Source organism: Ranitomeya variabilis, chromosome 4 (genome assembly GCF_051348905.1).
Source record: "Ranitomeya variabilis isolate aRanVar5 chromosome 4, aRanVar5.hap1, whole genome shotgun sequence".
NCBI lineage: Eukaryota > Metazoa > Chordata > Amphibia > Anura > Dendrobatidae > Ranitomeya > Ranitomeya variabilis.
In genome coordinates this window covers 656,563,888-656,586,178 of record NC_135235.1, presented here as the reverse complement: position 1 = coordinate 656,586,178, position 22,291 = coordinate 656,563,888, and the positions used below count along the sequence as shown (strand labels likewise).

Genomic DNA, 22,291 nt, shown 5'->3' with positions numbered 1-22,291 from the left:
AATTCTAACTCCAACACTAACCCCAACACACCCCTAACCCTAATCCCAACTCTAGCCATAACCCTAATCACAACCCAACCCCAACACACCCCTAACCACAACCCTAACCCTAATCCCAACCCTAACCACAACTTTAACCCCAACACACCCCTAACCCTAACCATAACCCTAACCACAAGCCTATTCTTAATCCTATTTCCAACCCTAGCCCTAATTCCAACCCTAACTCTAATTCCAACCCTAACCCTAAGGCTATGTGCCCACGTTGCGGATTCGTGTGAGATTTTTCCGCACCATTTTTGAAAAATCCGCAGGTAAAAGGCACTGCGTTTTACCTGCGGATTTACCGCGGATTTCCAGTGTTTTTTATGCGTATTTCACCTGCGGATTCCTATTGAGGAACAGCTGTAAAACGCTGCGAAATCTGCACAAAGAATTGACATGCTGCGGAAAATACATTTTCCGCACCATGGGCACAGCGGATTTGGTTTTCCATAGGTTTACATGGTACTGTAAACCTGATGGAACACTGCTATGAATCCGCAGCGGCCAATCCGCTGCGGATCCGCAGCCAAATCTGCACCGTGTGCACATAGCCTAATTCTAACGCTAACCCTAGTTCTAACCCTACCCCTAACCCTACCCCTAACCCTAACCCTAGTTCTAACTCTAACCCTAGTTCTAACCCTAGTGGAAAAAAAAAATATTTTCTTTATTTTATTATTGTCCCTACCTATGGGGGTGATAAAGGGGGGGGTAATTTACTATTTTTTTATTTTGATCACTGTGATAAGTTTACCACAGTGATCAAAATGTACATGGAACACATCTGCCGGCCGGCAGATTCGGCGGGCGCACTGCGCATGCGCCCGCCATTTTGGAAGATGGCGGCGCCCAGGGAGAAGACGGACCGACTTCGGGAGGCTTGGTAAGTATGAGGGGGTGGTGGGGGGGTGGATCGGAGCACAGGGGGGGGATCGGAGGACGGGGGGAGCGGACAGGAGCACGGGGGAGCGGACAGGGGGACGGAGAGGGGTACCGGACAGAACGGAGGACTGGGGAGGAGATCGGGGGCGGTGGGGGGCTGCAGAACATGATTTCCAGCCATGGCAGATGCTATTGCAGCATTGGCCATGGCTGGATTGCAATATTTCACCATTTTCATAGGTGAAATATTGAAAATTGCTCTGATTGGCTGTTGCACTTTCAACAGCCAATCAGAGCGATCGTAGCCACGTGGGGGCAAAGCCACCCCCCCCTGGGCTGAAGTACAACTCCCCCTCTCCCTGCAGATCGGGTGAAATAGGAGTTAACCCTTTCACCCGATCTGCAGGGACGCGATCATTCCATGACGCCACATAGGCGTCACAGGTCGGATTGGCACCGACTTTCATGACGCCTACGTGGCGTCAAAGGTCGGGAAGGGGTTAAATGCTTAGGAAACCTTTGCCAGTGTTTTTTTGTTAATTATTCCAATTTACAGATATAATGACTTTTGGGTTTTCATTGGCTGTAAGCCATAATCATCAACATTGACAGAAATAAACATTTGAAATAGATCACAGAGCTGTGGAGTTGGAGTCGGAGTCGTGGAGTCAGAGCTATTTTGGTGGAGTCGGAGTTGGAGTCAGTATAAAATGGACCGACTCCTAAAATATATAATAAATTGGGTACAGTAGTTCAATGCAGTTTGTGGGGAATATTTTTTTCATAAGAATTTGGGAAAGTTATGAAATATCCTATAAATGTCTGTCCTATTCCTGATCTAAGGTCTAGACTTTTAGCTGAGATGTATCTGTGCTGCAGTTTCTGTTCATGATACGTAGTAAAGCTCCTCCTCTACAGATAAGGGGAAAAAATAAACACACAAGGAAGGAAAGCCTACATTCATATCAGAATTTCTGGAGTGAACAGGAAGGCAGGATTAAAGAAGGTACCGTATTTTCCGGTGTATAAGACGACTGGGAGTATAAGATGACCCCCCAACTTTTCTAGTTAAAATATAAAATCTTAAAAGTCGGGGGCCTTCTTATACACCGTGTGTCGGCTTATAGGGCAGGTGACCAATGTGCATATGGTGGGGTGGAGTGGTCCCGATGACCAAGAGAAGGGGCGTCTCACAGGGAAGGTGTAAGTAGAGTATCCCCCTATTACCTCATTGTGGCAGCGATGCTCTCTATGCTCGGGACGAGATCTGAATCTGAGCATGTGCCGCCCCCAGCGGCCATTTTCCCGGAGGCCACCGCATTGCAGCAATGGAGCTGCAGGGGGCTCCGGGCTTTGAGGAAATGCCGGCGGAGCCCTGACGCTGCACAAAGATACGCCGCCGCCCCCCAGCACTCAGCCCCCACGCTGCACAAAGAGGAGCCACCGCCGCCGCCCCCCAGCACAGAGCCCCCATGCTGCACAAAGAGGAGCCGCCGCCGCCCCCCAGCACAGAGAGCATCGCTGCCACAATGAGGTAATAGGGGGATACTCCACTTGCTCCTTCCCTGTGAGACACCCCCTCTTTTCATCATCGGGACCACTCCCCCCCACCCACCATATGCACAATGGTCCGCACCCTCCCTATAAGACGACACCCGGCGTATAAGACGACCCCCAACTTTTAAGATTTTCAGGGGTTAAAAGGTCGTCTTAAATGCCGGAAAATATGGTAAGTACTTTCTAAAGAATATCTAAACTTTCAATAAACTGTGCATAAATCAATAGTCCAGTATATGTTGTCTCTGTATGCTTGATGTTTTAGTTTGTTTTTCTTCTTAGCTCATGTTTGGAGAAATTAGCTGCTCTGATGACTTATATACACTATACATAGAATATAAGGGGAAAAAATGTTTTCTAACATCTCAAATTCGAAAATATAGTAACAGTATCGATGAGGACATATATATTTGCGTGTTTGTGTTCTGGAATGTGATTCAGGACAAACATGCTCCCTCCTCCCTCCTCCCCTCTTGATAGACTGTGAAGAAATATGGTGTGAAGCATTTAGTGAGCTGTACCCTGCTGAGACAAGCCTTGAACATTGAAAGTGCAGAGTAAAGCTATTTAACAACACATTTTACAAACTTTATACTTATCATTAGTGATAAGCGCGTATACTCGTTGCTCGGGTTTTCCCTAGCATGCTCGGGTGGTCTCTGAGTATTTGTGATTGCTCAGAGATTTAATTTTCCTTGCCGCAGCTGCATGATTTGCAGCTACTAGACAGCTTGATTACATGTGGGGATTCCCTAGCAACCAGGCAACCCCCACATGTACTCAGGCTGGCTAGCAGCTGTAAATCATGCAGCTGCGTAAACAAAAACTAAATCTCCGAGCAGTCACAAATACTCGGAGACCACCTGAGCGTGCTCGGGAAAACCCGAGCAACGAGTATACTCGCTCATCACTACTTATCATCTGTCCTATTGATTTATGCAAAGATTGTTTTATTTCTATCCAAAATTATGCAGTGCATGATTCCTTATTCTTGCAAGAAGTACAATATACTTTATTTTTTTTACAGGACAAAATTATTTTGAGAGCAAATTTACATAAATACAAAATGTCTAAGAAGCATCTTATGAAGTCAGCTGTATTTGAGTATTTCACAGTGACTCAAGATAATAAACATTTTGTGTGTCAGTGTATAAGTGACCCAGATGAAAAAAAATGCTGTGATGCCAAAATCAGTGCATACTCAGGCAGTGGTAAAAATGCTTCTTCAGGAGTTTCCAATCTAAAATGACATTTACAACGCTGCCACGCAGAAGTTTACAAAGCTGTGACTGAAAAAAGATCACAGCAGCACCAAGAAACCAGAGACCAGTACTTCCTGCCAGACAAAGGAGGAGGAAAGAGCGTCTCAAACGTCAGTTACAAGATATTTTGTAAGTGACAAAGTTACTGTAACAAATACAGATGTGTTTAAAAGACAGCTCATCAAGCTTGTTGTGAAGGACTGTGTACCATTAGCATTATTTGCACGACCATCTTTTACAGGTCTTAATCGAGAAATGGCTCGCAAACTTGGTGTTTCTCTGGAAAGAGAAAGTATTAGAAAATTAGTGATTGAAGAAGCCCTAAACCAAAAGGAAGATCTTAAAAAGACTCTCAAATGGCGCTTTGTATTTCTTAACCCCTTTCTGACATCGGACGTACTATCCCGTGGAGGTGGGGTGGGCCCGTATGACCACCGACGGGATAGTACGTCCAGCGCGATCGGCGGCACTCACGGGGGGAGCGCGGCCGATCGCGGCCGGGTGTCAGCTGCCTATCGCAGCTGACATCCGGCACTATGTGCCAGGAGCGGTCACGGACCGCTCCCGGCACATTAACCCCCGGCACACCGCGATCAAACATGATCGCGATGTGCCGGCGGTGCAGGGAAGCATCGCGCAGGGAGGGGGCTCCCTGCGGGCTTCCCTGAGCCCCCCGCAGCAACGCGATGTGATCGCGTTGCTGCGAGGGTCTTACCTCCCTCCCTGCCTGTTCCAGACCCGGATCCAAGATGGCCGCGGATCCGGGTCCTGCAGGGAGGGAGGTGGCTTCACAGAAGCCTGCTCAGAGCAGGCACTGTGAAGCAGCCGGCACTTCTCTCAGATCGGTGATCTGTCAGAGTGCTATGCAAACTGGCAGATCACCGATCTGTATTGTCCCCCCCTGGGGCAAAGTAAAAAAGTAAAAAAAAAATTTTCCAAATGTGTAAAAAAAAATAAAAAAAAATATTCCAAAATAATGAAAAAAAAAAAAATATTATTCCCATAAATACATTTCTTTATCTAAATAAATAAAAAAACCAATAAAAGTACACATATTTAGTATCGCCGCGTCCGTAACGACCCGACCTATAAAACTGGCCCACTAGTTAACCCCTTCAGTAAACACCGTAAGAAAAAAAAAAAAAAAACGAGGCAAAAAACAACGCTTTATTATCATACCGCCGAACAAAAAGTGGAATAACACGCGATCAAAAAGACAGATATAAATAACCATGGTACCGCTGAAAGCGTCATCTTGTCCCGCAAATAACGAGCCGCCATACAGCATGATCAGCAAAAAAATAAAAAAGTTATAGTCCTGAGAATAAAGCGATGCAAAAATAATTATTTTTTCCATAAAATAGTTTTTATCGTATAAAAGCGCCAAAACATAAAAAAAGATATACATGAGATATCGCTGTAATCGTACTGACCCGAAGAATAAAACTGCTTTATCAATTTTACCAAACGCGGAACAGTATAAACGCCTCTCCCAAAAGAAATTCATGAATAGCTGGTTTTTGGTCATTCTGCCTCACAAAAATCGGAATAAAAAGCGATCAAAAAATGTGACGTGCCCAAAAAGTTACCAATAAAAACGTCAACTCGTCCCGCAAAAAACAAGACCTCACATGACTCTGTGGACCAAAATATGGAAAATTTATAGCTCTCAAAATGTGGTAATGCAAAAAATATTTTTTGCAATAAAAAGCGTCTTTCAGTGTGTGACGGCTGCCAATCATAAAAATCCGCTAAAAAACTCGCTATAAAAGTAAATCAAACCCCCCTTCATCACCCCCTTAGTTAGGGAAAAATAAAAAAAATGTATTTATTTCCATTTTCCCATTAGGGTTAGGGTTAGGGCTAGGGTTGGGGCTAGGGTTAAGGCTACAGTTAGGGTTGGGGCTAAAGTTAGGGTTAGGGTTGGGGCTAAAGTTACGGTTAGGGTTTAGATTACATTTACGGTTGGGAATAGGGTTGGGATTAGGGTTAGGGGTGTGTCAGGGTTAGAGGTGTGGTTAGGGTTACTGTTGGGATTAGGGTTAGGGGTGTGTTTGGATTAGGGTTTCAGTTATAATTGGGGGGTTTCCACTGTTTCGGCACATCAAGGGCTCTCCAAACGCAACATGGCGTCCGATCTCAATTCCAGCCAATTCTGCGTTGAAAAAGTGAAACAGTGCTCCTTCCCTTCCGAGCTCTCCCGTGTGCCCAAACAGGGGTTTACCCCAACATATGGGGTATTAGCGTACTCAGGACAAATAGGACAACAACCTTTGGGGTCCAATTTCTCCTGTTACCCCTGGGAAAATACAAAACTGGGGGCTAAAAAATAATTTTTGTGGGAAAAAAAAAGATTTTTTATTTTCACGGCTCTGCGTTATAAACTGTAGTGAAACACTTGGGGGTTCAAAGTTCTTACAACACATCTAGATAAGTTCCTTGGGGGGTCTAGTTTCCAAAATGGGGTCACTTGTGCAGGGCTTCTACTGTTTAGGTACATTAGGGGCTCTGCAAACGCAATGTGACGCCTGCAGACCATTCCATCTAAGTCTGCATTCCAAATGGCGCTCCTTCACTTCCGAGCCCTTCCATGCGTCCAAACGGTGGTTCCCCCCCACATATGGGGTATCAGCGCACTCAGGACAAATTGGACAACAAATTGTGGGGTCCAATTTCTCCTGCTACCCTCGGGAAAATACAAAACTGGGGGCTAAAAAAATAATTTTTGTGGGAAAAAATTTTTGTTTTATTTTTACGGCTCTGCATTATTAACTTCTGTGAAGCCCTTGGTTGGTCAAAGCGCTCAAAACACATCTAGATAAGTTCCTAGGGGGTCTACTTTCCAAAATGGTGTCACTTGTGGGGGGTTTCAATGTTTAGGCACATCAGTGGCTCTCCAAACGCAACATGGCGTCCCATCTCAATTCCTGTCAATTTTGCATTGAAAAGTCAAACGGTGCTACTTCCCTTCCGAGGTCTCCCATGCGCCCAAACAGTGGTTTATCCCCACATATGGGGTATCAGCGTACTCAGGACAAATTGTACAACAACTTTTGGGGTCCAATTTCTTCTCTTACCCTTGAGAAAATAAAAAATTGGGGGCGAAAAATAACTTTTGTGAAAAAATATGATTTTTTATTTTTACGGTTCTGCATTATAAACTTCTGTGAAGCACTTGGTGGGTCAAAGTGCTCACCACACCTCTAGATAAGTTCCTTAGGGGGTCTACTTTCCAAAATGGTGTCACTTGTGGGGGGTTTCAATGTTTAGGCACATCAGGGGCTCCCCAAACGCAACATGGCGTCCCATCTCAATTCCAGTCAATTTTGCATTGAAAAGTCAAATGGCGCTCCTTCGCTTCCGAGCTCTGTCATGCGCCCAAACAGTGGTTTACCCCCACATATGGGGTATCGGCGTACTCAGGACAAATTGTACAACAACTTTTGGGGTCCATTTTCTCCTGTTACCCTTGGTAAAATAAAACAAATTGGAGCTGAAGTAAATTTTTTGTGAAAAAAAGTTAAATGTTCATTTTTATTTAAACATTCCAAAAATTCCTGTGAAGCACCAGAAGGGTTAATAAACTTCTTGAATATGGTTTTGAGCACCTTGAGGGGTGCAGTTTTTAGAATGGTGTCACACTTGGGTATTTTCTATCATATAGACCCCTCAAAATGACTTCAAATGAGATGTGGTCCCTAAAAAAAAATGGTGTTGTAAAAATGAGAAATTGCTGGTCAACTTTTAACCCTTATAACTCCCTAACAAAAAAAAATTTTGGTTCCAAAATTGTGCTGATGTAAAGTAGACATGTGGGAAATGTTACTTATTAAGTATTTTGTGTGACATATCTCTGTGATTTAAGGGCATAAAAATTCAAAGTTGGAAAATTGCAAAATTTTCAAAATTTTCGCCAAATTTCCATTTTTTTTGCAAATAAACGCAGGTAATATCAAAGAAATTTTACCACTATCATGAAGTACAATATGTCACGAGAAAACAATGTCAGAATCGCCAAGATCCGTTGAAGCGTTCCAGAGTTATAACCTCATAAAGGGACAGTGGTCAGAATTGTAAAAATTGGCCCGGTCATTAACGTGCAAACCACCCTTGGGGGTGAAGGGGTTAAAATTGATGCCTGCACACATCACAGAGTGAATTATTTTGCTACCAAGATTCGATATGTGACAACAAAAAAATTGTTACTAAGATGCTGGCAGTAAAAGATACTAAAGCTCTTCACAGCAGTCAGTTTCTCCACACCTTAGTGAAAAAAGTTCTGCAAGATTATGATCTAAAAAAGGAACAGGTTCTTGCTATTGTAACTGATAATGCTTCAAACATGATAAGTACAATTAAACTGATAAATGAGAATAATGAAGGTGAATACCAGCTAGAAGGCCTTTTCACATTCAGTATGTTGGAGATGGAAGGCCACAGTCCTGTTCCCATAACAGAGGAAGAAACAGATATTACTACAGAAGAACAGCAAAATGATTCTTTACAATTAGGTGATCTTGTTGAAGCTGCTTCATACCTCTTTCCTATTCATCACATGCGCTGTGTTGTGCACAGGCTGCAGCTGTCAACAAGAGATAGTCTGCCAGAGGGACATGCTTGAACTCTGATTAGCAAAGTGAGGAAATTGTCTATTGCCGCCAGAACCCCTAAAATTGATTCCATCTTGAAGTGACGTGCTGGAAAAGGGGCAATTGTGGATCAAGCCAATTAGTGGGGCAGCATCTATTTAATGATTGAGCGATTGAGCTGATCTGATACCCTTCCTTGTAGATATGGCCAACCCTCAGGTAACACTACATGAAGGTCAATGGACACAGGTGGCTGAATTGAAGGAATTGCTTCATCACCTATTTACAGTGACTAAAAAGTTACAAGCTGAGGATTTAACTCCTGCCATTTTTTTATAAAGGAGTCAAAGAACTTGTTTTGCCTGTTCCAAAGAGGAGGTTTAATCGCAGATGGCATTGCTGCTTCAATGAAATGGAGAGAGACACTGCTTAGAAAATAAAATTCTTCTGGCAGCTGTTTATGTCGACCCGAGTCATCGTATATTGCTGGATGATCAACAGCTTGCTAAAGGAAAAGAAGCTTTGATTGAGGTAGCAGTTAGGCTACGTTCACATTTGCGTTGTGCGCCGCAGCGTCGGCGCCGCAGCGCACAACGCAAACAAAAACGCGGCAAAACGCACGCTAAAACGCTGCGTTTTGCGCCGCATGCGTCGTTTTAGCCCGCAAGTTGGACGCAAAAAAAATGCAACTTGAAGCGTTTCTTGCGTCCAACGCTTGCGGCCATGCGGCGCAAAACGCAGCACAACGCATGTCCATGCGCCCCCATGTTAAGTATAGGGGCGCATGACGCATGCGGCGCCGCTGCGGCGCCCGACGCTGCGGCGCTGACCGCAAATGTGAACGTAGCCTTAGGATTAGTGGGCTACAGGACAGCCAAGAGCAAGAGGACTCGGGTCCTGCCAGTGCTGCTGCTGCCGTTCCTTCATCCTCATCAGATGAGTTTGATTTCGACAAGTATTTGGATGACTTGGAGCAGGCAAAGCGTTGCTGCAAGGAAAAAGATTCCACTCCCATAGAAAACAGATTGACCATATTTCAGCAACATTTTTCACTTTCTTTCAAAGAAGTAGAAGAATTCAATCGTTCATCAAAACTGGCTGTGCACGAGGCAATTCCTTTATACCCTGAAATTGTTAGAGATGTTTCCCATGTGGTTAATGCGTTGCTACCAACCCAAGTTAGTGTAGAGAGGTTGTTCTCTAGCCTTAAGATAATTAGGTCAGATTTGAGGTCATCTATAAAGGAGGATCTGATGGAGGCTATACTATTTCTCAGAGCAAATTTATAGACTGCACAAATTAACATTCAGTACGTTTTTGTTGAAAACTGTTTTTTTCCACTTACTGCAGAGTGTATAATAAATTGTAAATATGCAAAGTTTTTTTTGTTCTAAAGGTGTATTCCAATAAATATATTTTATGTTCTATCTAAATAGCTTGATTACTGTATCATAATAAAGATTAAAAGCCTGATGTTACCATTTTACTACAGTAAATTTATCACTTAAACATGAGCCACGTATGAGGGAGTCGTGGAGTCGGAGTCGGTGTCATGGGAATTGAAGAGTCGGAGTTGGAGTCGGAGGTTTGGCTTACTGACTCCACAGCCCTGAATTAGAACACTCTACTTGTAATTACTCTATATAATATGAGTTTCACTTTTTATATTGAAGAACTGAAATAAATTTATTTTTTGATGATATTCTAATTTTGTGAGAAGTACCTGTATAATCCTCTGCCACCGGTATCGGTTCCCAAAACTTCTTTACTAGCATCCCTAAATAACTATTTTCCAGTAGCCATAACATTGCATGCTATGAAGTCCTTGGAAAGATTAGTGCTTGCTTATTTGAGGGTGGGGTATTTTGCTGACCCTCTACAGTCTGCTTATAAGCATAGATTGGGGGATGGCCAATGCTGTTAGGTCTCTGATACATACATTCATTTTTGGACAATGATGGAACCACTTTACGAGCAATGTTCTTTGACTTCTCTAGTGCATTCAATACCTTACAGCCACTGATACTATGCAAAAAGATGACTGATATGAAGGTGGAGGAGGGGATGAGAAATTGGATAACTGACTACCTGTCAGACAGGCCACAGTTTGTATGGGAGTGGTTGTGTCTGGCAGACTATTGAGCAGTGTAGGCGTCCCTCAGTGAACAGTGCTTTTGCCCTTTCTTTTCACATTGTATACAGCAGATTTTCAGTATAATGCTGGAGGGCTAATGATCCTTGGCTCCTACTCTGCTGCGAGAGGGAATTGCGTGTCATTCTACTGTTCTCCGATCCTCTTGCATTAGAAAATTGGAGCACAGGTGCAGAGGAGACGGAGAAAAACGTAGTTACTTACAGGTAAAGGAATTTCTCAGAGCCCATGACAGCACAATGGAGAGAGGGGATCGGCCCTTAAAGGGCAGGAAACCTACTGATAAAAAGGGCGGTACTTCTCCCTCGCATCAGTTGGCTTACAGAGCTCGAGTGGACCTCCAAGTTATTACAACAATAAACATTTCAACAATAATACCCATAATACTTATAAGGAAAAACATCCTGTGACCTATGCATACTGTAAATCACGCACAAACAGAAAAGAGCGTGCTCATCCACATGTGATGGGAGGGAATATAAGGGTGCAGTCATGGGCTCTGAGAAATCCCATTACCGTTAAGTAACTAAATCTTTCTCCTTCCCCCATGATAGCACCATGGAGAGAACTGCAGAGAATTGTATATTAGGGATGGACCACAGCCTGTAGAACCCTTCTCCCAAAGCTAAGATAATTGGAAGAGGCTAGGTCTAGCCGCTAGTGACTGTTAAAGGTAGAAGGAGATGACCAAGTGGCAGCTTTAACCCCTTTCTGACATCGGACGTACTATCCCGTCGAGGTGGGGTGGGCCCGTATGACCACCGACGGGATAGTGAAGGACTGTGTACCATTAGCATTATTTGCACGACCATCTTTTACAGGTCTTAATCGAGAAATGGCTCGCAAACTTGGTGTTTCTCTGGAAAGAGAAAGTATTAGAAAATTAGTGATTGAAGAAGCCCTAAACCAAAAGGAAGATCTTAAAAAGACTCTCAAATGGCGCTTTGTATTTCTTAACCCCTTTCTGACATCGGACATACTATCCCGTGGAGGTGGGGTGGGCCCGTATGACCACCGACGGGATAGTACGTCCAGCGCGATCGGCGGCACTCACGGGGGGAGCGCGGCCGATCGCGGCCGGGTGTCAGCTGCCTATCGCAGCTGACATCCGGCACTATGTGCCAGGAGCGGTCACGGACCGCTCCCGGCACATTAACCCCCGGCACACCGCGATCAAACATGATCGCGATGTGCCGGCGGTGCAGGGAAGCATCGCGCAGGGAGGGGGCTCCCTGCGGGCTTCCCTGAGCCCCCCGCAGCAACGCGATGTGATCGCGTTGCTGCGAGGGTCTTACCTCCCTCCCTGCCTGCTCCAGACCCGGATCCAAGATGGCCGCGGATCCGGGTCCTGCAGGGAGGGAGGTGGCTTCACAGAAGCCTGCTCAGAGCAGGCACTGTGAAGCAGCCGGCACTTCTCTCAGATCGGTGATCTGTCAGAGTGCTATGCAAACTGGCAGATCACCGATCTGTATTGTCCCCCCCTGGGGCAAAGTAAAAATTTTTTCCAAATGTGTAAAAAAAAAATTAAAAAAAAAATTCCAAAATAATGAAAAAAAAAAAAAATATTATTCCCATAAATACATTTCTTTATCTAAATTAAAAAAAAACCAATAAAAGTACACATATTTAGTATCGCCGCGTCCGTAACGACCCGACCTATAAAACTGGCCCACTAGTTAACCCCTTCAGTAAACACCGTAAGAAAAAAAAAAAAAAAACGAGGCAAAAAACAACGCTTTATTATCATACCGCCGAACAAAAAGTGGAATAACACGCGATCAAAAAGACAGATATAAATAACCATGGTACCGCTGAAAGCGTCATCTTGTCCCGCAAATAACGAGCCGCCATACAGCATGATCAGCAAAAAAATAAAAAAGTTACAGTCCTGAGAATAAAGCGATGCAAAAATAATTATTTTTTCCATAAAATAGTTATCGTATAAAAGCGCCAAAACATAAAAAAATAATATAAATGAGGTATCGCTGTAATCGTACTGACCCGAAGAATAAAACTGCTTTATCAATTTTACCAAACGCGGAACAGTATAAACGCCTCTCCCAAAAGAAATTCATGAATAGCTGGTTTTTGGTCATTCTGCCTCACAAAAATCGGAATAAAAAGCGATCAAAAAATGTGACGTGCCCAAAAAGTTACCAATAAAAACGTCAACTCGTCCCGCAAAAAACAAGACCTCACATGACTCTGTGGACCAAAATATGGAAAATTTATAGCTCTCAAAATGTGGTAACGCAAAAAATATTTTTTTGCAATAAAAAGCGTCTTTCAGTGTGTGACGGCTGCCAATCATAAAAATCCGCTAAAAAACTCGCTATAAAAGTAAATCAAACCCCCCTTCATCACCCCCTTAGTTAGGGAAAAATAAAAAAAATGTATTTATTTCCATTTTCCCATTAGGGTTAGGGCTAGGGTTGGGGCTAGGGTTAAGGCTACAGTTAGGGTTGGGGCTAAAGTTAGGGTTAGGGTTGGGGCTAAAGTTACGGTTAGGGTTTAGATTACATTTACGGTTGGGAATAGGGTTGGGATTAGGGTTAGGGGGTGTGTCAGGGTTAGAGGTGTGGTTAGGGTTACTGTTGGGATTAGGGTTAGGGGTGTGTTTGGATTAGGGTTTCAGTTATAATTGGGGGGTTTCCACTGTTTCGGCACATCAGGGGCTCTCCAAACGCGACATGGCGTCCGATCTCAATTCCAGCCAATTCTGCGTTGAAAAAGTAAAACAGTGCTCCTTCCCTTCCGAGCTCTCCGGTGTGCCCAAACAGGGGTTTACCCCAACATATGGGGTATCAGCATACTCAGGACAAATAGGACAACAACCTTTGGGGTCCAATTTCTCCTGTTACCCCTGGGAAAATACAAAACTGGGGGCTAAAAAATAATTTTTGTGGGAAAAAAAAAGATTTTTTATTTTCACGGCTCTGCGTTATAAACTGTAGTGAAACACTTGGGGGTTCAAAGTTCTTACAACACATCTAGATAAGTTCCTTGTGGGGTCTAGTTTCCAAAATGGGGTCACTTGTGCGGGGCTTCTACTGTTTAGGTACATTAGGGGCTCTGCAAACGCAATGTGACGCCTGCAGACCATTCCATCTAAGTCTGCATTCCAAATGGCGCTCCTTCCCTTCCGAGCCCTCCCATGCATCCAAATGGTGGTTCCCCCCACATATGGGGTATCAGCGCACTCAGGACAAATTGGACAACAACTTTTGGGGTCCAATTTCTCCTGTTACCCTCGGGAAAATACAAAACTGGGGGCTGAAAAATAATTTTTGTGGGAAAAAATTTTTGTTTTATTTTTACGGCTCTGCATTATAAACTTCTGTGAAGCCCTTGGTGGGTCAAAGCACTCACCACACATCTAGATAAGTTCCTTAGGGGGTCTACTTTCCAACATGGTGTCACTTGTGGGGGGTTTCTACTGTTTAGGTACATTAGGGGCTCTGCAAACGCAATGTGACGCCTGCAGACCATTCCATCTAAGTCTGCATTCCAAATGGCGCTCCTTCACTTCCGAGCCCTTCCATGCGTCCAAACGGTGGTTCCCCCCCACATATGGGGTATCAGCGCACTCAGGACAAATTGGACAACAAATTTTGGGGTCCAATTTCTCCTGCTACCCTCGGGAAAATACAAAACTGGGGGCTAAAAAATAATTTTTGTGGGAAAAAATTTTTGTTTTATTTTTACGGCTCTGCATTATTAACTTCTGTGAAGCCCTTGGTGGGTCAAAGCGCTCAAAACACATCTAGATAAGTTCCTTAGGGGGTCTACTTTCCAAAATGGTGTCACTTGTGGGGGGTTTCAATGTTTACGCACATCAGGGGCTCTCCAAACGCAACATGACGTCCCATCTCAATTCCTGTCAATTTTGCATTGAAAAGTCAAACGGCGCTCCTTCCCTTCCGAGGTCTCCCATGCGCCCAAACAGTGGTTTACCCCCACATATGGGGTATCAGCGTACTCAGGACAAATTGTACAACAACTTTTGGGGTCCAATTTCTTCTCTTACCCTTGGGAAAATAAAAAATTGGGGGCGAAAAATAATTTTTGTGAAAAAATATGATTTTTTTATTTTTACGGTTCTGCATTATAAACTTCTGTGAAGCACTTGGTGGGTCAAAGTGCTCACCACACCTCTAGATAAGTTCCTTAGGGGGTCTACTTTCCAAAATGGTGTCACTTGTGGGGGGTTTCAATGTTTAGGCACATCAGGGGCTCCCCAAACGCAACATGGGGTCCCATCTCAATTCCAGTCAATTTTGCATTGAAAAGTCAAATGGCGCTCCTTCGCTTCTGAGCTCTGTCATGCGCCCAAACAGTGGTTTACCCCCACATATGGGGTATCGGCGTACTCAGGACAAATTGTACAACAACTTTTGGGGTCCATTTTCTCCTGTTACCCTTGGTAAAATAAAACAAATTGGAGCTGAAGTAAATTTTTTGTGAAAAAAAGTTAAATGTTCATTTTTATTTAAACATTCCAAAAATTCCTGTGAAGCACCAGAAGGGTTAATAAACTTCTTGAATATGGTTTTGAGCACCTTGAGGGGTGCAGTTTTTAGAATGGTGTCACACTTGGGTATTTTCTATCATATAGACCCCTCAAAATGACTTCAAATGAGATGTGGTCCCTAAAAAAAAATGGTGTTGTAAAAATGAGAAATTGCTGGTCAACTTTTAACCCTTATAACTCCCTAACAAAAAAAAATTTTGGTTCCAAAATTGTGCTGATGTAAAGTAGACATGTGGAAAATGTTACTTATTAAGTATTTTGTGTGACATATCTCTGTGATTTAAGGGCATAAAAATTCAAAGTTGGAAAATTGCAAAATTTTCAAAATTTTCGCCAAATTTCCATTTTTTTTGCAAATAAACGCAGGTAATATCAAAGAAATTTTACCACTATCATGAAGTACAATATGTCACGAGAAAACAATGTCAGAATCGCCAAGATCCGTTGAAGCGTTCCAGAGTTATAACCTCATAAAGGGACAGTGGTCAGAATTGTAAAAATTGGCCCGGTCATTAACGTGCAAACCACCCTTGGGGGTGAAGGGGTTAAAGATCTGTTCTATAGAAACCTCTGACTTTTCTGCACAGGAGGTTGCCTCCGCTCTCGTAGAAGGAGCTCTCAATCCCTCCGGGACGACCTTCCCACTGGACGAGTAGACCAACGAGATCTCATCACTTATCCACCTTGCCAATGTGCTTTTTGAGGCCTTGAGCCCTTTTCTGGGTCCTGGAAAACACAAAAACAGTGACCCATCCTTCCTTCACCCCTGGGTGGGGGCTAGGTATTGAACTAAACACTTTCTTACGTGTAACGTATGGAAACTTTTCTCTTTTGGGTTTTCGGGGTTGGAGCAAAAGGATGGGAGGACTACTTTTTGGGACCTATGGAAGCGAGATGCTACTTTAGGTATGTTAGCAGGGTCAGGTTTCAGAATGACCCTATCCTCTAAAATTTGAGGGAAAGGGGGCATTGCAGACAGGGTCTGAATATCGCTCACCCTGCGGGCTGATGTCAATGCCACTAGAAGGACCGCCTTAAGAGATAGAATCTTAAGGGAAAAGAAATTCCCTGGAGTAAAATGTGGACCAAATACTCAGTGTGTGCACGTGGCCTTTGCCGTCTATTGTCCAATAATGCTTTCTGTTCATCTCAGATATTACAAGAATTTAAATTCCCTCAGATGTTTTATCATTATATAAGAAGGAAAGATACAGGAAACCTTTACTGCCGACTGCTGTGGGGATGTATAACAACGACCTAAGGCTGTGTGCACACATAGCAGATTTTCCGCGTTTTTTTTCGCGTTTTTTCGCTATAAAACGCGAAAAACCGCATACATTATGCATCCCATCATTTAGAATGCATTTCGCAATTTTTGTGCACATGATGCGTTTCTTTCCGTGAAAAAAATGCATCGCGGTAAAAAACGCAGCATGTTCACTAATTTTGCGGATTTTTTTTGCGGATTTCCCACTATATTATTACACTGGGAACCTCCGTAAAAAGCCGCAAAAAAACGCACCAAAAACGCGGTAAAAACTGCAAGAAATCCTGAACGTGTGCACATAGCCTTAGTGTCCAATTCTCCAAGAGACCAATGTGTTATTGGTGTCCTAATGGCATATGGTACTGAGCGGCCAAGAGTAGGAATGTGTGACATTATATCTTGTGATTCATGTCTATGTTCTTCAGCTGTGACACTGTCATTTCCTCCCCGGGATCAATAAAGTGTCGTATGGTATGTATCAGGAGAGAGGGAAAAAAGCATGGTCATTAGAGACAGGCAACAAAAAGGCACCAAAACGTTGTTAGCACTGCAGGGGTTACTGCCCCTCACACCCAGTAATGGGGAATCTCCAGCACCTACCTCCACCTGCAGAGCCGCACACCACATATATGGCTGTTCTGTGCGCACAGGACCTGGGATGAGGTCACAGGAGGGGAGGAGTCAGGGGTCACATGATCAGGGGCCTCAGTGTATGCAGGACTGTGCTGTGCTGGTTGTCATGGTGCTGGATGAGGGGAAGTTTATGTGTGGGTTCAGGAGGGGTTTACAGGGTGGGTGTAGCAGAGCCGTGTGTGTGCGAGGTGTACGGAGCGGAGCCGTGTGTGTACAAGGTGTACGGAGCGGAGCCGCATATGTATGAGGTGTACGGAGCAGAGCCGTGTGTGTACGAGGTGTACGGAGCGGAGCCGTGTGTGTACAAGGTGTACGGAGCGGAGCCGCATATGTATGAGGTGTACGGAGCAGAGCCGTGTGTGTACGAGGTGTACGGAGCGGAGCCGTATGTACGGGGTGTATGGAGCGGAGCCGTGTGTGTACAGGGTGGAGCCGTGTGTAGTGTCTAGTAACATAGTTAGCAAGGTGGAAAAGACATTTGTCCATCCAGTTAAGCCTATATTCTGTCAGAATAAATCCCCAGATCTACATCCTTCTAAAGAACCTAACAACTGTAAGATACAATATTGTTATACTTATACATGGTTATTATATCACCCCTCAGTCATCTTTTTTCTAGACTAAATAATCCTAATTTTGCTAATTTCTCTGGGTATTGTTCCCCATCCTCTTTATTATTTTTGTTGCCCTCCTTTGTACTCGCTCTAGTTCCATTATATCCTTCCTGAGCATCGGTGCCCAAAACTGTACACAGTACTCCATGTGTGGTCTAACTAGGGATTTGTACAGAGGCAGTATAATGCTCTCATCATGTGTATCCAGACCTCTTTTAATGCACCCCATGATCCTGTTTGCCTTGGCAGCCGCTCCTGGCACTGGCTGCTCCAGGTAAGTTTATCATTAACTAGGATCCCCAAGTCCTTCTCCATGTGAGATTTACCCAGTGGTTTCCCATTCAGTGTGTAATGGTTATGTTGATTCCTTCTTCCCATGTGTATAACCTTACATTTATCATTGTTAAACCGCATCTGCCACCTCTCGGCCCAAGTTTCCAACTTATCCAGATGCATCTGTAGCAGAATACTATCTTATCTTGTATTAACTGCTTTACATAGTTTTGTATCATCTGCAAATAACAATATTTTACTGTGTAAACCTTCTACCAGATCATTAATGAATATGTTGAAGAGAACAGGTCCCAATACCGACCCCTGCGGTACCCCACTGGTCACAGCGACCCAGTTAGAGACTATACCATTTATAACCACCCTCTGCTTTCTATCACTAAGCCAGTTACTAACCCATTTACACACATTTTCCCCCAGACCAAGCATTCTCATTTTGTGTACCAACCTCTTGTGTGGCACAGTATCAAACGCTTTGGAAAAATCAAGATATACCACGTCCAATGACTCACCGTGGTCCAGTCTATAGCTTACCTCTTCTTTAAAACTGATTAGATTGGTTTGACAGGAGCAATTTCTCATAAACCCATGCTGATATGGAGTTAAACAGTTATCATTGAGATAATCGAGAATAACATCCCTCAGAAACTCTTCAAATATTTTACCAACAATAGAACAATAGAGGTTAGACTTACTGGCCTATAATTTCCAGGTTCGCTTTTAGAGCCCTTTTTGAATATTGGTACCACATTTGCTATGCGCCAGTCCTGCGGAACAGACCCCGTCGCTATAGAGTCCCTAAATATAAGAAATAATGGTTTGTCTATTACATTACTTAGTTCTCTTAGTACTCGTGGGTGTATGCCATCCGGACCCGGAGATTTATCTATTTTAATCTTATTTAGCCGGTTTCGCACCTCTTCTTGGGTTAGATTAGTGACTAGTGTTGAGCGATACCGTCCGATACTTGAAAGTATCGGTATCGGAAAGTATCGGCCGATACCGGCAAAGTATCGGATCTAATCCGATACCGATACCCGATACCAATACAAGTCAATGGGACTCAAGTATCGGACGGTATCCCTAATGGTTCCCAGGGTCTGAAGGAGAGGAAACTCTCCTTCAGGCCCTGGGAACCATATTAATGTGTAAAATAAAGAATGAAAATAAAAAATATTGCTATACTCACCTCTCCGACGCAGCCTGGACCTCACCGAGGGAACCGGCAGCGTTGTTTGCTTAAAATGCGCGCTTTTCCTTCCTTCCGTGACGTCACGGCTTCTGATTGGTCGCGTGCCGCCCATGTGGCCGCGACGCGACCAATCACAGCAAGCCGTGACGTAATTTTCAGGTCCTTCTAGGCATTCAGTATTTTAAAATTACGTTCCGGCTTTGTGATTGGTCGCGTCGCGGTCACATGGGCGACGCGACCAATCACAAGCCGTGACGTCACGGGAGGCAGGAGACGCGCGCATTTTAAAATGCGCGCGTGTCCAGCCTCCCGTGACGTCACGGCTTGTGATTGGTCGCGTCGCCCATGTGACCGCGACGCGACCAATCACAAGCCAGAATGTAATTTTAAAATCCTGAAGGACCTGAAATTACGTCACGGCTTGCTGTGATTGGTTGCGTCGCGGCCACATGGGCGATGCGACCAATCACAAGCCGTGACGTCACGGGAGGCTGGACACGCGCGCATTTTAAAATGCGCGCGTCTCCTGCCTCCCGTGACGTCACGGCTTGTGATTGGTCGCGTCGCCCATGTGACCGCGACGCGACCAATCACAAAGCCGGAACGTAATTTTAAAATACTGAATGCCTAGAAGGACCTGAAAATTACGTCACGGCTTGCTGTGATTGGTCGCGTCGCGGCCACATGGGCGGCACGCGACCAATCAGAAGCCGTGACGTCACGGAAGGAAGGAAAAGCGCGCATTTTAAGCAAACAACGCTGCCGGTTCCCTCGGTGAGGTCCAGACTGCGTCAGAGAGGTGAGTATAGCAAAATTTTTTATTTTAATTCTTTCTTTTACACATTAATGTTGTTTCGATACCGATACCCGATACCACAAAAGTATCGGATCTCGGTATCGGAATTCCGATACCCGCAAGTATCGGCCGATACCCGATACTTGCGGTATCGGAATGCTCAACACTATTAGTGACCCTTAATACAGAGTTTTCTTTGTCTCTCGGCATTTCACCTAGCATTTCATTTTCCACCGTGAATACTGTGGAGAAGTATTTAATATATTAGCTTTTTCCTCTTCATCTACAACCATTCTTTCCTCACAATTTTTTAAGGGGCCTACACTTTCACTTATGGTTCTTTTACTATTGATATAGTTGAAGAACAGTTTGGGATTAGTTTTACTCTCTTTAGCAATGTGCTTCTCTGTTTCCTTTTTGGCAGCTTTAAATAGTTTTTTAGATTTAGTATTTTTCTCCCTATAGTTTTTTAGAGCTTCAATGGTGCCATCCTGCTTCAGTAGTTTAAATGCTTTTTTTTTTTTTTTTTTTTTACTGTTAATTGCCCCTCTTCTTTGTTTAGCCACTGTAGCATGGCTAAAGGGTGTATAATCGACGGGAGGTATGTGCCACATAAGTGCCTTGTTGCTGTAATGTAGCTCGGAGTATTTCTTTGTTGTATATAAACATGTGTGTATATATATGTCTTACAGGACCTGTGGTGCTGTCAGACCACATGGCTAATCATGTGATGGGTTACTGGGTGTGGTTAGCTTTATATAAGACAGGCTAATGCTTAACACAGGATATATGTGTGGAGCTGCTAGCCTCCAGTGGATGTTCTTGGAAGCAGACAGGGCAGTTGTCTGCAGAGCTCTCTGTGCGGAGCAGCACAGAGGCTGAGGGAGCCTGAAGGACTGGACACTTTGTTTTTATTTTCCTGAACTAAAGGCTATTTATTTGCTGTTATCTTTCCATGTGGTTTATGAGGTAATAAACCCTGAGAACTTTTAAAGAAACGTGCCTCCTGAGTGTCAGCCATCGCACCTGAGTGAGTGAAATCCCTACACCACATTTGGGTTTTTCCTATTTCTTGTCCTTTTATTCCCATAAGGTATAAACCGCTTACAGTGCCTATTTAGGATGTTCTAACATTTCCCATTTATCTGTGTTCTTATTTCTGAGGACATTGTCCTAATCAACCAGATTAAAGGGAACTTGTCACCCCCAAAATCAAAGGTGAGCTAAGCCCACCGGCATCAGGGGCTTATCTACAGCATTCTGTAATGCTCTGCAGTACTTTGCTCTGCCCTCAACAGGGCAGACAAAGTACGCCTGCGCCAGAGCCGCAGCGTGAAGACAAGAAGAGGACGTCATCGTAAGAAGATGGGAGGCCCCGGACCGGACCGCGACGCCCATCGGACCAGAACAGAACTGGTACTGTCCCTGGGTGAGTATAATCTAACCTCTTTTTCTCATCTTTCAGGATACATCGGGGGCTTATCTACAGCATTACAGAATGCCTACTCTGCGGTTCAGGTCCACTGGGGCAGTTGATGACACAGCAGAGATGTTACTGCTCTCCACAGGTAGAGCTAGGCCCCAGGTCAGTTTTGTGGTAAACTTGATGGTTGTGAATGTTGTTGTGGAGGGCAGGTGACAAATAATTCTGAGGACAGGGTGCAATTTTCACACTTTACTCACAGTCTGTTGGCACAGTCACCGGCTGGGTGCTGTGTTCTCCGGGTCAGTGGTCCAGCCAGCTCTCAGGTAAATTGGGTGCACTTTTCCGAGACTCCGTTCTTGTGTACCTTCCCTGGCTGTCTCTCTGTGCTGGCTTCGCCCTCCTGCCCTGCGCCTCACAGTGTCCCAAGCCAGCAGCCTCGGATCCTGTCGGGCGATGTCTTCCTGGTCCCCTTGATCCTATATGGCTGCCTTTTCAGCAAATGTGTGTGGATATGGCTGTGGCACATACAGATACCACAGCCTCCGGCTTGCTAGCTGAGTCTTACAGTTTCTCCACTAGTCTGGGGCCGGTTCCCCACTGCGACCTGGTCCTTCCATCCAACTACGGTCGGCATGAATTCAGGTGGATTCCTCACTTCCCTGGCCCCAAGGACCCCTTCCTTCTAGCAGCTCCAGCCTGAGATGGGGCACTCCCCAAATAGGGTCCACCCAGATCCCCTGGCCTGGAGTGGCGTTGGATGCTAGTGTGTGGGTCCCGGATAGAGCCCCCTCCTTACCCGAGAGCTAGATTCCACACTTCTGGCTGAGGTGCAGTACCTCTGTGGCGACTGGACCCTCAGGGATGCCACATTCCCCGCCCTTCCCCAATAAATATAGCACATCCACAGGCTGGAACAGAGTAAAATAAATGTTAAAAACATGCAAATATTTTCTGAGTTGCAATTCAACAAGTAAAATGAGTAAAAAAGTCAAACATGTAACTCTTTTTCCCTTTATGGGAGGTACTTTGTAATTGAACGTTGCATATAAATAAC

The 22,291-nt window shown here is 44.4% G+C and overlaps 1 protein-coding gene across 1 annotated transcript in view; it reads right to left on the bottom strand.

Annotated features, from left to right (window-relative positions):
* LOC143767492 (uncharacterized) overlaps window positions 1–16,935 on the bottom strand; it is a 43,918-nt gene extending 26,983 nt beyond the window's left edge. Inside the window, exon 1 of the mRNA XM_077255881.1 lies at window positions 16,886–16,935. Within this exon, the coding sequence (XP_077111996.1) occupies window positions 16,886–16,912 (27 nt within the window). The 5' untranslated portion in view covers window positions 16,913–16,935. The remainder of the gene's footprint in view (window positions 1–16,885) is intronic.
* Window positions 16,936–22,291: the final 5,356 nt, after the last annotated feature.